Source organism: Mytilus edulis, chromosome 1 (genome assembly GCF_963676685.1).
Source record: "Mytilus edulis chromosome 1, xbMytEdul2.2, whole genome shotgun sequence".
In the NCBI taxonomy this organism is placed as follows: domain Eukaryota; kingdom Metazoa; phylum Mollusca; class Bivalvia; order Mytilida; family Mytilidae; genus Mytilus; species Mytilus edulis.
Genome location: NC_092344.1, coordinates 17,772,228 through 17,790,522, shown reverse-complemented (window position 1 = coordinate 17,790,522; position 18,295 = coordinate 17,772,228). Strand labels below are relative to the sequence as shown.

The window sequence follows — 18,295 nt, the reverse complement described above, 5'->3', positions numbered from 1 at the left end:
ACATAATGCCCCCTCCGCTATAGTGGGGACATAAAAAAAATCATGGTGTATGGCTAAAAAAGATCCAATATTTTCAATTTTTTTAATAGTTGTCAATGACTGATAACTGAATTACATTTAAACCAAGTGATTGCAATACTTATACATCTAAATGTACATACACCCTGGCTCACAAAGTCACAATAGAGCTACTAACTTTTATACAATAGGTCATCCTCAATTATACCCATACACAATAACACATGTATTTAGTATTTACCCAAACATTGGATAGTAAGCTACACATTTAACAAACATGTACGTTACATGTATGTAATATTGGAGTGTGTACAATGTATATATTGTATAATTCATATATTGCTTTGATCATACTGTTTGTTCATAAGAAATTAATTGTAAATTTAGTAAATGACTATGTAAAACATGTCATGAAAATCGAAATCTTTGATGATTCATGTTATGTCTTACTAACTTGATTGACCCGAAACCATTTTAATGAAACATTGAATTTTTAAATTAATTTATCCATGCAATTTTAATACATACATGCTGTATGACTATAGTTTGATTGTTCTCTTCAAGAAAAGACATGTATGCCAGTAACAATGAATTCCTTTGCTTGGTACTTTTAAAAAATACTGTAACAGTTAATTCATTAAGGCTGAAAGCTAACTGGACCCACTATTTATCTTTGTATTATTGTTTATCTGAGTAGTCTTGTAGAACACCATCTAAATGCTCATTTAATTTCTTAAATTTGTTATTTTTCTTTCCCTTTCTTCGTTTTTGCATATTTACTACTTTCTTAATGTTAACATCTTGCATAGAGGAAATTCCTTGTTTGTCCAAGTATTCTTCAATCTTCCTCTCGTCCATACCTTCAACAGACACGCCTCTCCATAGTTTCTGAAATTCTTCATCCACACTGTAGCGACAGTATTTATCATTGTAAAATAAAACTTTCTTTTTGTCATGTGGACGTTGTACATACACAATATTGTCTCCGAGGTTTTTCATGCACTTCTCAGCCCTAGGTAAAGCTTCTTCTATGTCTTCCTGAAGAATTCCTCCCAGTCCATGGAGGTCATGCTTCTTTAACAAATTTAGTAAGCCTTTTTTGTCTCTTATATCATAAGACGGGTTGAACAAGAATTTTTGGTCATTTCCAAAATTGAGCGTTTTGATTTTGGGATTGTTTTTTAAAGCTTCTGTTAACAACCAATGTCTATGTTTTGTTGGTACATCTAATTGATTTGTCTCGTCCAATATATCATCCAATGTTAAACCATGTGATTGTCCTTCCTGATGTCTTGTCTTCATGTATTTTACAATCTTTGCAAGTATTCCAAATTTATATTGTGAACTACCATGACTTGTTTTATAGTCAAATGGTGTTTTTGGTGCTGATGATGCTCCATTGCTTATTTTCTGTTTTGATGATGAAGATGACTTGTGTTTTTTAGAAGAATGAGAAGAAGTGTCCGTATGCTTTCTTTTTTCTACAGCTGGCTGTGCCTTTGCCCTGTTTATGAAAGCAGCTCTCTCTTTCAGAAGTGCTGGATCCATACCACTTTACTTATATGTATTTACTGTAAGAGGAATAAATATAAGTTGTGAAAAATGAATACATGTATATCATTGCTATAATATATATATTTTTAGTAATACTGATATATCATCTAAAACTTGTGAATAAAACAAGACAAAAAGTTCTATGAAATTACTATCATCAACACTGAATTCTCAAAATAAAAAAAACAACATGATAATGTGACATAGTTAACATTCACTCTTTTCATGCCTTTGTTCAAACATAGAAAATGTGGTACGTTTTAATAAAGTTTTTTATATATATCATCCCATGGCCTTTTTAAGTACACACATAGTTTAAATATTGGTACCTACCTCTTCAGTGGAATGTCTTCTTCTCCTTAAATGAGATCCATATTGGATTATTTACTAAAACAGAAGAATAACATTATTTCAACAATGTTTAGCATTCTTTATATGATGTATATTGTTGATGTGAACAAGCTAATGTCAATATATTGCTAGGCCTGCTACATGTACATTTGTGTATGTTATTCATTGTTTGTGTTGTTAACTAGAGTTTGGTGACAATCAATAATAATACCCACTTGTGTACTACATTGTACATGGCGATTTGAAATTAATGTAAACTGGAGATTGACAACTCATTCAACTGATTGTACACTTCTTAGACAGACAACCATTATTTCAAAGTAAAAAGTGTAAAAATATTAATTTTAATATATCTAAAAAGGAGAATGTTACAATATGTGCGAAGTGTAAAGTCACGTACATTGTAGTTTGAACAAAGTAACCAAAACCAACTGATTATTTTTTATTGTGTATTCTATCTGCTTAACTGCATGTGCTGATTTTTTAACATTGAATGTATCCTAAAAGTTTACCTTAAAGTTGTGAAAAAACATATATAATTAAACTGTCAATTGTTCTTGAACAATTGAGAGGTCTTTCCTTTTATAATGTAAAATACATGTTCTAATAGACGTAGAATGTATTGAAAAGGTCAAGGTCAACCGTACAAAGCTTGAAAACACACTAAAAATCCATTATATGAGGTTAAAAACACTAAATTCGCTATCTGGGACATGACCTTGACCTTTGACCTTTTGACCTTTTTCAAGGTCATTAGTCCCCAATGTCATTGCTGAAGACCCCATGGGTCTAGGACCTTTGGTTATATAGTAAAAGCTGATTTTGTCTTTTCAGAAACCTAAAACAGGGGTTATGCCCCTTATTAAAAGGTCAAATCTCTTTGGTCAAAATGTAACAAAGTTGCGCCGAAATGACCCAAACATTTTCCACTATTTAAAACTTCTGTAAGTATAAAGGTTTCTGAGATTATCCCATAACAAGGTGTTAGGTCAAAGGTCAAGGTCAAAATACAAATTTGACCTTGAGGTTTTTTTCAAAGATACATGAATTGATGATGATTGGTGAAGATCCTAGGTGTCTACGACTTACGGTTTCTGAGTTTTGGTGGCCAACCGACACCAGTTAATTTTCATAGGGGCATAACCCTATCAATGAGTCGTTGAATCTTTTCGATCCAAATGTAACGAAGAACCGGGGTCTGTTCCTGAACAAATTCCACCCTTTGTTTTTTTTCTACCTATTATGGTTATGGAGTTTGAATGATAACAAGGTTTTTGGGTTTCGGAGGGATTACTCCGAACCGACAAAATATTTCGACTCACAGGGTGAGTTCCGGATAGGTATTCATGACACCGATACAAAGTGTGAACATGAAAGCGACAAGTCTTACGGTTACGGAGGCTAACTTCGTCAAAGTTTGGCGGAACAAAAAGAATAATAATAATAATAATAATTAAACTGTCAATTGTTCTTGAACAATTGAGAGGTCTTTCCTTTTTTAATGTAAAATACATGTTCCAACAGACGTAGAATGTATTGAAAAGGTCAAGGTCAACCTTAAAAAGCTCGAAAACACACTAAAAATCCTTTAAATAAGGTTAAAAACACTAAATTCGATATCTGGGACATGACCTTGACCTTTGACCTTTTGACCTTTGTCAAGGTCATTGGTCCCCAATGCCTTTAATGAAGACCCCAAGGGTCTAGGACCTTTGGTTATATAGTAAAAGCTGATTTTGTCTTTTCAAAAACCTAAAACAGGGGTTATGCCCCTTATAGAAAGGTCAAATCTCTTTGGTCAAAATGTAACAAAGTTGCTCCATAATGACCCAAACATTTTCCACCATTTAAAACTTCTGTAAGTATAATGGTTTCTGAGATTATCCCATAACAAGGTGTTAGGTCAAAGGTCAAGGTCAACATACAAATTTGACCTTGAGGTATTTTTTAAAGATACATGAAATGATGATGATTGGTGAAGATCCTATGTGTCTATGACTTACGGTTTCTGAGTTTTGGTGGCCAACCGACACCGGTTAATTTTCATAGGGGCATAACCCTACCAATGAGTCGTTGAATCTTTTCGATCCAAATGTAACGAAGAACCGGGGTCTAGTCCTGAACAAATTTCACCCTTTGTTTTTTCTCTACCTTTTACGGTTACGGTGTTGGAACGATAACAAGGTTTTTTGGTTTCGGAGGGATAACTCCGAACCGACAAAATTTTTCGACTAACAGGGTAAGTTCCGGATAGGTATTCATGACACGAATACAAAGTGTGAATATGAAAGCGACACGTCTTACGGTTACGGAGGCTAACTTCGTCAAAGTTTGGCGGAAAAAGAATAATAATAATAATTAAACTGTCAATTGTTCTTGAACAATTGAGAGGTCTTTCCTTTTTTAATGTAAAATACATGTTCCAACAGACGTAGAATGTATTGAAAAGGTCAAGGTCAACCTTAAAAAGCTCGAAAACACACTAAAAATCCTTTAAATAAGGTTAAAAACACTAAATTCGCTATCTGGGACATGACCTTGACCTTTGACCTTTTGACCTTTGTCAAGGTCATTGGTCCCCAATGCCATTACTGAAGACCCCAAGGGTCTAGGACCTTTGGTTATATAGTAAAAGCTGATTTTGTCTTTTCAAAAACCTAAAACAGGGGTTATGCCCCTTATAGAAAGGTCAAATCTCTTTGGTCAAAATGTAACAAAGTTGCGCCATAATGACCCAAACATTTTCCACCATTTAAAACTTCTGTAAGTATAATGGTTTCTGAGATTATCCCATAACAAGGTGTTAGGTCAAAGGTCAAGGTCAACATACAAATTTGACCTTGAGGTATTTTAAAAGATACATGAAATGATGATGATTGGTGAAGATCCTATGTGTCTACGACTTACGGTTTCTGAGTTTTGGTGGCCAACCGACACCGGTTAATTTTCATAGGGGCATAACCCTACCAATGAGTCGTTGAATCTTTTCGATCCAAATGAAACGAAGAACCGGGGTCTGGTCCTGAACAAATTTCACCCTTCATTTTTTTTCTACCTATTACGGTTACGGTGTTGGAACGATAACAAGGTTTTTGGGTTTCGGAGGGATTACTCCGAACCGACAAAATATTTCGACTCACAGGGTGAGTTCCGGATAGGTATTCATGACACCAATACAAAGTGTGAACATGAAAGCGACATGGTTTACGGTTACGGAGGGAAATTTTGTCAAAGTTTGGCGGAACAAGAAGAATAATAATAATAATTAAAATGTCAATTGTTCTTGAACAATTGAGAGGTCTTTCCTTTTGTAATGTAAAATACATGTTCCAATAGACGTAGAATGTATTGAAAAGCTTTTAAACACACTGAATATCTTTTAAATAAGGTAAAAAAAACATAATTCGCTATATGGGACATGACCTTGACCTTTGACCTTTTGACCTTTGTCAAGGTCATTAGTCCCCAATGTCATTGCTGAAGACCCCATGGGTCTAGGACCTTTGGTTATACAGTAAAAGCTGATTTTGCCTTTTCAGAAATCTAAAACAAGGGTTATGCCCCTTATAGAAAGGTCAAATCTCTTCGGTCAAATGTCAAAAAGTTGCGCCTCATCCACCTCAACGCGTTTTTCACTATTTACTATTTCTGTAAGTACAATCGTTTTTCAGATATCGACTTAAAAGTTTTAAGGTCAAAGGTCAAGGTCAACCTTAAAAAGCTTTAAAACACACTGAAAATCTTTAAAACACATTGAAAATCTCTTAAATAAGGTTAAAATCACTAAATTCACTATCTGGTACATGACCTTGACCTTTGACCTTTTGACCTTTGTCAAGGTCATTGGTCCCAAATGTCATTGCTGAAGACCCCATGGGTCTAGGACCTTTGGTTATATAGTAAAAGCTGATTTTGTCTTTTCAGAAACCTAAAACAGGGGTTATGCCCCTTACAAAAAGGTCAAATCTCTTCGGTCAAAATGTAACAAAGTTGCCCCGTAATAACCCAAACATTTTCCACTATTTAAAACTTCTGTAAGTATAATGGTTTCTGAGTTGTTCTGATAACTAGGTGTTAGGTCAAAGGTCAAGGTCAACATACACATTTGACCTTAAGGTATTTTTCAAAGTCACATGAATTGATGATGAATGGTGAAAATCCTAGGTCTCTACGACTTACGGTTTCTGAGTTTTGGTTGTCCACCGACACCGGTTATTTTTCATAGGGGCATAACCCTACCAATGAGTCGTTGAATCTTTTCGATCCAAATGTAACGAAGAACCGGGGTCTGGTCCTGAACAAATTTCACCCTTCGTTTATTTTCTACCTATTACGGTTACGGTGTTGGAAGGATAACAAGGTTTTTTGGTTTCGGAGGAATTACTCCGAACCGACAAAATATTTCGACTAACAGGGTGAGTTCCAGATAGGTATTCATGACACCGATACAAAGTGTGAACATAAAAGCGACACGTCTTACGGTTTAGGCTGCTAACTTCGTCAAAGTTTGGCGGAAAAAGAATAATAATAAACAGAAGAAATACAGTAAGGTCTTTCCCTTTTGTAAAAGGAAAGACCTTAATAATCAGAAGAAATACAGTAAGGTCTTTCCCTTTAGTAAAAGGAAAGACCTTAATAATAATAATAATAATAATAATCAGAAGAAATACAGTAAGGTCTTTCCCTTTAGTAAAAGGAAAGACCTTAATAATAATAATAATAATAATCAGAAGAAGAAATACAGTAAGGTCTTTCCTTATAGAAAAAGGAAAGACCTTAATTAAAAAAGAAAGAAACAATAACACTATTCCCTCCATACTTCAAATACATGTAGGTAATAAGGAAAGAAAAAGGTAAAGATAATAAAATTGGTGCCAAACTGACTAAACAAATGCCTTAACTTGAGATAGGTGAGGATTTGACCTGATGCTGATTAAACAAGGTGAGGATTTGACCTGATGCTGAATAAACAAGGTGTTGATTTAATTTTTTTTATAGGTGACCATGTCATAAATTGACAAGGTTCCGATTTGACTGTACCCTGACAACACCTTATCCAGATATTTCTTCAAATCTGGAAAAAAGCCAATGGTCACTTAGACAACATTCTGTATGTCTATTTGAGTCCATGCTACAAACACAAAGGTAAAAATTTGTGTAATTTCAACATTTGTAACATGAATGGTAAATTTTTCTTTGATCTTCTGGTGACTTAACTCGGTTATTTTTAGCAGAGTGGGTTAACTGAATGATTTTTTTAGTTATTTCACTCTCCAATCCAATATTTTCTACAGGTTATTACTTGTACAAAAACTTTGTACAAGTTATTACTTGTATGATGCCATAAGTAAAGTTACAGGATACTGCTAACTTCCTTTTCTTTCTTCTGAAGAAGTTCCCTTATGAAGTCAGCCTCATAAGAATAAAGTAACAAGTAGGCAAGAAGATGACAATAGTTTGTTGAAAAGCACGTCCACCAAACAAAACAAATAAGTTGTCAATCAAGAAATTAAGCATCTTGATAATTATAAACTAGAGGCTCCAAGGAGCCTGTGTCACTCACATGGTATTTTTATTAACAATTGATGCATGAAATAGTGCAACCGTTATACTTTTGCTCTAGGTTCAGAGATACAAGTCAAAAACTGAATGTTCCCCCTATGTTCTATCAGTCAGGGGACTTACTTAAACAAGTGATTTTCTAAATCACTGATTCAAGTAACATTATTTCCATAAAGGTTGGAAGTTAGAGTTGTCTTTCTTTAATAATCACCTATTTAAGTAGTACAAAATAATCACTAGAAGAAGTGATTTAGTATTAGTGTAGCTTTAAATATAGAATACTAATGATCCAGGGACTAATTATGTTTCTAAACTTATCAGAACCAACATCTGTGTTGTCTAGGATGACCAGGTCATTTCAGGTGATGACCTTGTACTGAATCTAGGATAATGACATAAAAATCACTTGTTTAAGTATCAGACCTCAATTTCCTTCCCAAAAATCACTTCTTTAAGTATCATTCTTTTAATAACCCCCACAAATTTCAACACCCCCGAACAGTGAAATTTTTATCGCGAACAGTAGAATTTTATTACATAATCTGAAAGATGAAACCTTGAACTTCACAGGAAAAATACTCCCACTGCTGTGAAAAATCTTTGAAGAAAGTATCAGTTCATTATGTAAAGCCATTATTATAGCATTTTTTCAACTAAAATAGAATTTTCAAGTAAATGATAGCATCAAAGGCATAAACTTTGCAACTTAAAAGAAGCAAAAAGTTCATATTTTTTAATATTACTAATTAAAAGATGTTATTTAAACCTATGTGTTTAAAATTTTGAAAACACAACAAAATCCCAATTTGTGACAAAACCTCGAATTTGCTACTCAAATAAGTGATTTAAAAATCACTTATTTCAGTAAGTCCCCTGACTGTCTATTTTTAGCCATGTCTGCCATGTTGGTTGGCAGACAGGGTCTCGGACACATTTTAAAAAACTAAATACCCTTTAATATGCTTATTTGTGGCCAAGTATGGTTAAATTTGTCTCAGTTGTTTTAGAAGAAGACTTTTGTAAAAGATTACAAAAATTTGCGAAAAATTGTTAAATTTGACTTTAAAGGGGAATAACTCCTTATGTGGTCAATTGACCATTTTGGTCATGTTGACTTATTTGTAGATCTTACTTTGCTGAACATTATTTCTGTATCTATAATAATATTCAAAATAATAGCCAAAAGCAAAAAAAATTTGTCCGATTTGTCTGAAAATTTCAGGACAAATATATCTTAACCTGATAAACATTTTAACCCCGCCGCATTTTTGCGCCTGTCCTAAGTCAGGAGCCTCTGGCCTTTGTTAGTCTTGTATTATATTAATTTTAGTTTCTTGAGTACAATTTGGAAATTAGTATGGCATTCATTATCACTGAACTAGTATATATTTGTTTAGGGGCCAGCTGAGGGACGCCTCCGGGTGCGTGAATTTCTCGCTACATTGAAGACCTGCTAGTGACCTTCTGCTGTTGTTTTTTCCTATGGTCGGGTTGTTGTCTCTTTGACACATTCCCCATTTCCATTCTCAATTTTATTACCAACATTAAAATTGCTTTAATGCTTTAGTTTCAGAGATATTAGTCAAAAACTGCATTTTACGACTCTGTTCTATTTTAATTATGTCGGCCATGTTGGTTGGCAGGTGCATTCATCAGACATATTTTTTTTAAACAAGATACCCTAATAATTATAATTTTCCGCGTTTCGCAGTATAGAGGAAAATTATTGTACTAACGTTCCGTCTGATTAATCATGTGATTATCACATGTTTACATGTACATGTAATAAATGAGCGGGAAATAATCCCGTGGAGTAATCACTCTCTACCCAACACTGATACAGTCAAGATGGACACCGATATGTTGAGCAGCCCTTTAAGAAATGCCATTTCGAGAGAAGTTTCCAATGCCATATCAACATCTCAACAGGATTTATTGAACAGTATAAACGGTATAATGGACAGTAAACTGACAAGTTTGCAGACCACCTTACAAGAAAGTCAACAAGAAATTTCGCAGACTCAAATGGCCAAGATGGAGGAAACTCTGACCGATAACTATAATTTTCAGAGGAAGGGCAACGAAAACCAATTCAAGTATGGTGTGAAGGTTCTAACAAAGCTGAAAGAGGCGAAGTCAAGCTTAGAAGTTCATGATTTGACCAGAGCGACCGTACAGAATGCTAAATCCAGGATTTCAGAAGGTATTGACATTGTGCAAGAGAGACAAAAGTTAATTAAACTTGCAGATTCTTCTCAACTCGGTTGGAAAGTGGTTAATGAGTATGTTGCCAACCCAATAGCAGAAGACTCCGAAGATGAGAGAAAAATGTTAAGAGCTCAGTCTAGAGCAGAGCGCAAGAGTAAAGCAGAGAAAACCAAGAAAAGCATCAAACCCAGACAAGTTCCTTATGCCAGGAATGCAGATAAAGATGATTCTTTCAAGCCTGGAAAGTGTTTCAATTGTGGAAAAAGGGGGCACTGGGCAGATAATTGTCCTGATAGAAAACAAAAGATAAGTAATTCTTTATATTTATCAAACTTAGATAGTTCAAGCTTATTTTGTAGCTCAGATGATAATTTTTATTGCAATAATTCCAAAATAAGAAACGCCAATGAGAAGGTTTCAATAACAATTGATTGTTTACAAAAAGTTGATCTTGTTACTTATGTGGAAAAACCGGTTAGTCCAGTAGGTAGATTGAAAAATGCTATCGATGAATGGAGATTAATCACAGGTAATACACATATAATTGATGTTATACAAAACGGGTATAAGATACCTTTCAAAACAGAACCAGATCATAAAATTATTAGAAATAACAGATCATCTCTTGATAACGCAAGTTTTGTTAAGTCAGAAATTGAAACTTTGCTGTCAAAAGGTTGTATATCAGAAGTGAATGATATACCTTGTGTAGTTAATCCTTTGACCGTTGCTTTTAATAAATCGAGCAAACCCAGGTTGGTATTGGATTGTAGACACATCAATCCTCATTTATTTAAATTTAGATTTAAATATGAAGACACAAAGTTAGCAAGGGAAATTTTTCACCAACATGATTTTCTATATGGCTATGATTTAAAAAGTGCTTATCACCATATTGAGATTGTTGAATTGCACAGAGAATATTTAGGTTTTGCATGGGAGATAGATGGTGCAAACAGATATTTCGTTTTTAATGTCTTGCCATTTGGATTGGCCACTGCTGGTTACATATTTACCAAAGTTCTCAGAGAAGTTGTAAAGTATTTCAGATCTAAAGGCGAACAAATTATTATGTTTTTAGATGATGGTTTGGGAGGTGGTAAAGATTTTGAATCTTGTCAAAAAAGTAGTCAGTTTGTAAAATTTCACCTTCAAAAGCTAGGTTTTCTAATTGCACATGAAAAATGTGTTTGGGATCCATGCCAAAAATTGAAATGGTTAGGTTTCATTTGGAATACTGAAACTGGTAGAATATTCGTCAGTCCTGAGAGAATAGATAAAGCAGAGCAAACTGTAAACTATATACTTTCCGAGATTGGGAGAGGTAAAGTTTTGTTAAAGGCTCGAATTTTAGCGGGCATAGTCGGTCAACTCATATCAATGCAAATAGTATTTGGTGATCTCGTGAGATTGAGAACAAGATTTTTATATGCTTGTGTTAACGGTAGAGCAAGCTGGGAGGCATCTGTAAAAATTACATCAGAAGCTATTGATGAGTTAGAATTTTGGAGAGTTTCTTGCAGAGCAAGGAATAGTAAAGGTGTGAATATAAGCACAGTTAATTTTCACGACAATTTTGATGTCGATTTGTTTTGTGATGCCTCAGATGTAGGCTTTGGTGGTTTTTGTTCCACTTATGATCGTACCGAAGTATTCGGTAACTGGGTAGGTAATGAACCTTTTGAGAGTTCAACTTGGCGTGAACTTGAATGCGTCAAGAGAGTTTTGTATACTCAAGATTCGTTGTTGGAGAACAAATTAGTTCGAGTCAACAGTGACAATCAAAATGTCGCACGTATTTTGACGGTGGGGAGCAGAAATTTGTCACTACAAAAAACTGCGATTAATATTTTAGAATCTTGTGAACAGAAAAACATTAATATTCAGACTCGCTGGGTCCCTCGGGCTCAGAATGTGTATGCAGATCAACTTAGTCGTTATACAGATCACGATGACTGGTCTTTAAACGATGAAACATTCAGTTTCTTAAACTATATTTGGGGTCCGTGTAGCATAGACCGATTTGCCACTCATTACAATACACATTGTTCGCGTTTCAATTCAGTTATATGGTGCCCAGGAACTGAAGCAGTTGACAGTTTTAGTCAATATTGGGGAAATGACAACAATTGGTTGGTACCCCCACCTTCTTTGATTGCAAAAACAGTAAACAAAATGTGCAATGAGCGTGCTAATGGTATTTTGGTTATACCAGAATGGAAATCGGCGGCATTTTGGCCTTTACTTTGTGCACAAGAAATTTTTAAGAGTTTTGTTTCAGACGCTATTTATCTTACAAATGACAAAGTTATAGTGAAGGGTGCCGGTAAAAACGGCATTTTCGGGAAATGGCCACTTAAATTTAGGTTGATAGCTTTAAATATTATGTTCTAATGATCCATATTTGCGATTTTCAGGCTTAGGACTGAGGCAACATGTTGTGGAGATTGTAGAGAAGAGTACTGTAGGATGTTCGGTTGAACTTGGAAAATTAGCAGAAAAGATGTCGGTTTATCTTATCCAGTCTAAAAGTGACAATACTACAAAAAAGTACTTTGCTAGTTATAATCGTTGGATATCTTTTGCTCAAGGATATGGTTTTAAAGAATTACCAGCAGATCCGATTCATGTTTCATTGTTTTTAACTTTATTGATTGACAAGAAGTCATCACCTTGTACTTTAGATTCGATAATTTATGCTTTAAAGTGGGTACATGAGCTTTATGGTTACGTTGATCCTACAAATAACGCTTACATTCATTCGTTAGCTCAATCATGTAAAAGATTAAATGGAAAACCAGTCGTAAAGAAGGACCCTGTTACCTCGGATATAATACTTGAACTCTGTAAAATTAATGAATTTGAAAATGACTTGCTTATTGTTAGAGATTTGACTATGATTTTGATAGGCTATGCTGGATTTTTGCGCTTTGACGAATTAAGTTCTATTACATGTAGGGATGTTAAGATTTTTGATGATCATATTTCTATTTTTCTGCCCCGGTCCAAGACCGATCAATACAGACAAGGTAACGAGATACTTATTTCTAGGGGTAACACTTTGGCATGTCCAGTTGTTATGTATAAGCGATACATTTCACTTGCTAGTTTGGATGTTAATTCGGATTATTTTATATTTCGACCGATTTTTAGGTCTAAGGGGTTAGCTAAGTTGATATATAAGAATAAGAAGTTAAGCTATACAGCCACAAAAGAGAATATTGTACGTAGATTAAAGACTGTAGCTCCTGACTTGAACCTAGGTTTGCATTCTTTACGTTCTGGTGGTGCTTCTGCAGCAGCCAGGTCAGAAGTAAATGAGAGATGTATTAAACGTCATGGAAGGTGGAAATCAGATATTAGCAAAGATGGTTACATTGCTGATTCCTTAGATATGAGATTATCAGTATCTAGAAAACTTGGTTTATAATTTGGGCTCTTTTCATCCCTTTCTTTGTGATCTCTAGATTACGTTGGGCAGTCGGCAAATATATATTTGGTTATTGTATTAATATTATGTATTATAGTGAGATTTATGGTATAAATTGCAATGAGATTACATCAGTAAAGTGTGTACTTATAATTTTCCGCGTTTCGCAGTATAGAGGAAAATTATTGTACTAACGTTCCGTCTGATTAATCATGTGATTATCACATGTTTACATGTACATGTAATAAATGAGCGGGAAATAATCCCGTGGAGTAATCACTCTCTACCCAACACTGATACAGTCAAGTTTCTTAACGATATTTGTATATATCGTTTCTCATTAATATTTCATATCTAGATCTTAATTGGGTTTTTATTATGTTTGTGCAATGTATTATTGTTTCATGTTTCACTTTATATCATTTTTTTGTTTTATGTCATATCTTTAAGTATACTGTCCAAGTATGACTCCGGAAACGGTCTTTCGAGCATATTAACTTTCGACTAAGTTAGGGTTTGGACACAGGTTTCCAACGCCGTCTATCGACATAGTTGGTTTTTCCTGGCCGGCGGGATCGTTAAGGATGGAGAAATTTTGATGATTTATAATTATTAATTACAACTCAGTATGTTATGCTGTATGGTTATATCACACATGCTGTTATATTTCACATGTCATGTTTATTTATTTGTAATAAATTCGGTGTCCTCTAGATTACGTTGGGCAGTCGGCAAATATATATTTGGTTATTGTATTAATATTATGTATTATAGTGAGATTTATGGTATAAATTGCAATGAGATTACATCAGTAAAGTGTGTACTGATTATTACCAAGTTTAGCTATATTTGTCTCAATAGTTTCATAGGAGAAGATCTTTGTACGATTACAACTTTTACCATAACCAACCCAGGATAAAAAAGGGGGGGGGGGGGTGTTCCAGCTATATGTCCCCATTCAAATGCCCAGAACCCCCCCACCCCATCCCCTGGATCCGCCAATGCATAAACTATAGTCATGATTCACTGCATGATAGTGAAAAGGTGTATTGAAAAAAAAGGCCAGAAAGTAGTGTTAGTAATAAAACCATGACATCTTCTAATGTTATCTCTTATGGGCTGCTGTGTGTGGAACAATTTTCTTATTTTGCCGCCTTGAAAAATAGCTACGGACACATTATCTGTGTACAGGTACAGGTAGTCTAAAACGACTTTAAAGGCTGACAACTGATTGCGACAATGCCTTACTGCTACTAAGGCATCAAAGCAAAAAAAATATGACAGCATTTCAACTTTTCAAGACGTGATAATTCTTTGGAATAATTTTACCATGTTTACCGGCTGCTTATGGTAATTTTTTTTCAATTTCTTTAATTTATACCACAATAATCGATGTGACGCTTCAGATGATTGAAAAGTCTAATTTTTTTTTGTGAAATGTAGCTTGTTATTCTACAAATCAAGTATTAAAAGATTGTTAATAATCAGATTTACTCTCGATATAAATTCACCATTCTTTCTCTGATATCTGCTGTTAACCTTATGATATGTTAAAGGAAGATATACGTCGTCGTAATGACAGGAAACCAGTAAATATTTTAGGAAACCTCAAGTCGATACCGGAACAGAAACGGAAACAGTTTCGTAAACGCAATATCAAAATGAAAAATTCGTGACTTTGCGATACAAGTGGGATATTTTTTTTTCTGTAAAAAAACTCGAAATACCTACTTCTATTTCAACATGTTTTAAAGGGGTGTTTTTTTAATTTCTACATCTACATCTACATCATACGACGATCCATCACTACATTGATGACTACACGTCGGCGCATCGCGGCAGACACTTAATAAAAAGTAACAATCTAATGAGTGCATTAATCAAAAATTTAATTTGTGCAAAAATAACAAAATAAATAAAAATAACTCATTTACATATATGTACAAACAGGGTGGATGACTATTATAATATACTGACTTTGGATCAGTATTTTAAACTGATCCAAAGAGTTTACACTAATGATGTTTTGTGGTAGTGAATTCCAGCAAGAAATTGAATATTTATATACAATTCCTTGATTCCAGAGTACAACTGTGTATGGAAAAAAGCTGTACTTAAAGTAATCTGTTCTGGTGCTGAAAGTTTGATATTGTAGTGAATTGGTGAATATGGTGTTTTTGACTCGCTGTGGTGAGAGGTAAAGGTTTTGGTCTACTGCTATAAGTTGGTGTGTGATCTTATACATCATTGTTACTCGATTGATGTTTCGGCGAGTTTCTAGTGACTTCCATTTAAGATGGTCAATCATGGAAGTGACACTACTGGTGTTATGATACCTGTTGGTGACGTACCGTGCTGCCCTTCTTTGTACCTTTTCAATATTATTTTTTTGTTTTGGGGTGTTAGGGGACCAAACTGAAGAGCAGTATTCAAGGTTTGATCGTACCATAGGTTTATAAGCCAAACTTTTTGTTTCTTCCTGATTAATTTTTAAGTTTCTTCGTAAAAAGACTAATCTTGTTTGCTTTAGCCGTGATGTTGCTTATATGGGTATCCCATGACATGTTGTTGGATAACTTGATACCAAGATATTTTGCTCTGTTGACTGATTCTAAAATGTGGCCTTTAAGTACATAGTTATGTTTGTATGGTGACTGAGATCTTGTTACAGTTAGTGAGTTGCATTTTTCTGGGTGGAATTGCATACCCCAAGTTTGTTCCCATTTGGCTAGGCAGTCTAAGTCAGTTTGTAAGATGGTACAATCATGTTGGTTTTTAATTGTTCTGTACAAAATACAGTCATCTGCGAACAAGCGTGTTTTTATGTTACTGTTGCAGGTAGGTCATTTATGAATATCAGAAAAAGAAGGGGCCCCAAGACCGAGCCTTGAGGCACCCCACTTACCACAGGCATTTGACCATTTAAACTAAAAAAAAATAACATATTTCTCTCTCTTAAATGCCATCATGTTTTAAAATTACTGGAAAAAAAGAAAAACCCGAGTGACTATTTGTCTGGCTGGTCGTATTCTAACAAACAGCTGCACCCCGAGCGCATGATACGCCCGTAGTCTTTTGAAATAAAACTGAAATCCGCTTTTGGAGAAACTGCGCAAAATGTGACCAAAAAATACTACTTTTTTTCTTTTACCAAAAAGCTTAATAAAAATTCAACAACTCAGAAATTAAATAAAGAACCATCACGAAAAAGTATACAGATCTTCAAATTAATATAACTAACACTGGTGTGAAGTTTTATGCAATAATCATAAATAGTTTCTGAGATACGACGCGGCATGTGAAAAAAACACCCACCCCCTGTTTTAGTTTCAAAGTCCTGTAACTCAAAAAGTTTAAATCTTATTTTCACTAAAAAGTATACAGATCGTTTGACCATCATAAGAAACAACTACGTTAAGTTTCATGAAAATTGGATAAGTTGTTCTCAAGTTACGGTGCGCGAACATGTAGGCGACGGACAGACGGACGGACAGATAGACGAACGGACAGATAGACGAACGGACTGACAGACAGACGCCGGACTTTTGTATACCATAAATAAAGTTTTACACTGAATCTATATATTTTCAAACGGCTTTGAGACGAAAACATTATCGAAAAAATAAAGAAAACTGAACTTGCGTTTCAAGTTAAGAAAGGGTCCGGGAAAAGCGCAGAATAGCATGATTTTCATCCTTATTTTCTATAGCTGCTCGGGACCTTCAGTGGCCCAAATTTCTTTGCCGAAAAAAAATCACTTCGATCGCGTTCTGCATGCCTGGCACCTATGTTTAACATTTGTTTTTAAAAAAAAAAAAACTTAGTCACAGCCCAACTTTAATACAGGTTTGTACGTATACAATAATTGCAGTTTAGAAATCAGAAGATTCACTTCCAGAGGATGCATGATGATTAATTCTGATTAAAAGCTACATAATGACTAGATCCTACATGTGCTTCTATTTAAGAATAAAAACATTAATTTAAAAATTGTGTGTTTTAAAGTATTATTAAAACTAATATAGTTGTGAAAATAAACAATCAGTCCGGCCTTGTTTTAATGAAATTCATGCTTCAACAGTCTACAAAAATAAATAACCAAATAACCAAAATCCAGCACCCCCCCCCCCCCCCCCCCCCGAATATTAAATGATCGTCTCCGTCCCCTAATCGAGAAAGACATACAATTTCCTTCATTAAAACTCGTCAATGGCATCACACTTCAGAGTCATTTTCATGTTTAATTTATTGATTGTGTTGATTTGAAATGTAATGAGCATTGGCAAATTTTTGAGAAAAATGTCCAAAACAGTAAAATCTGCTGTTTTAAAAGGAAATACAGGATAAAACAATCACTGGACGAAAAATCCAAATTTTAAAGGTAATCAAAGAGCAAGTCTCCATTTCAATGTTGTCGTTCTATTAATTATTTTGTCCTTATCTATAAATTTGTCCCAAATTCATGTGTAAACTCTGTTAATGTCACATGAAATAATGATTTTTTATAAATTGTCAAGTGTATTATAAAAGTTCAAGTGTCTGGCCTGGGATCGCTGCTCTCAGCGTAAAAGTACAATGTTGACTGTAAGAAAAAAAAAGATTCCGTTTACACAGTGTAGATACTATTCTGAACGCTATCCGGAAGTCGCGATTTTCGAAGCGAGAACTTTTTGGATCACATTTTAAATTTGATGGGTATACTGAAAAAAAAACGGTAAGTTGATCATCTGTACATTGCTTAATGATTAATTCAGCCAACATCGATATTCTCAAATGGTTTAGAATTAAATTCCACACATTCATTATTCGTATCTTTGCCTTAATCAAGAGATTTTCAAGTGCATCACTAAAAAAATCAGTCGGCGAACCTAAACACAATCTTTTTACCCTCTTAGTGTACAAATTAACGTAAAAAACAGACTTAATTAACTAAATGAAGTATATTTCAAGTGGTGTTAAGAGTTTCAACCAGATCTTTGAAGCCAGAAATAAGAAAATTACACTTGTTTGAATTTCTCACTGTACGATCAGTCTCGCTTGTATATTTTAAAACTGTATGATCAGTCTTTGTGTCATTGTATTCTAGTGGTGATTTCAAAGTTATTTACGATACATTAGAAGGTGGCATTTTTCTAAATAACACAAATATATTTAAATACATTCTCATCCTAA

General features: G+C 34.3%; 1 protein-coding gene across 1 annotated transcript; it reads right to left on the bottom strand.

Annotated features, from left to right (window-relative positions):
- Positions 1-68: 68 nt before the first annotated feature.
- Positions 69-14,733, bottom strand: LOC139525368 (transcription initiation factor IIE subunit beta-like). The gene is made up of 3 exons (XM_071320614.1): positions 14,635-14,733; positions 1,906-1,959; positions 69-1,589 (listed from the first exon to the last, which is right to left on the bottom strand). Exon 3 carries the CDS (start codon positions 1,564-1,566, stop codon positions 697-699), a length of 870 nt encoding a protein of 289 aa, XP_071176715.1. The 5' UTR covers positions 1,567-1,589; positions 1,906-1,959; positions 14,635-14,733; the 3' UTR covers positions 69-696.
- Positions 14,734-18,295: the final 3,562 nt, after the last annotated feature.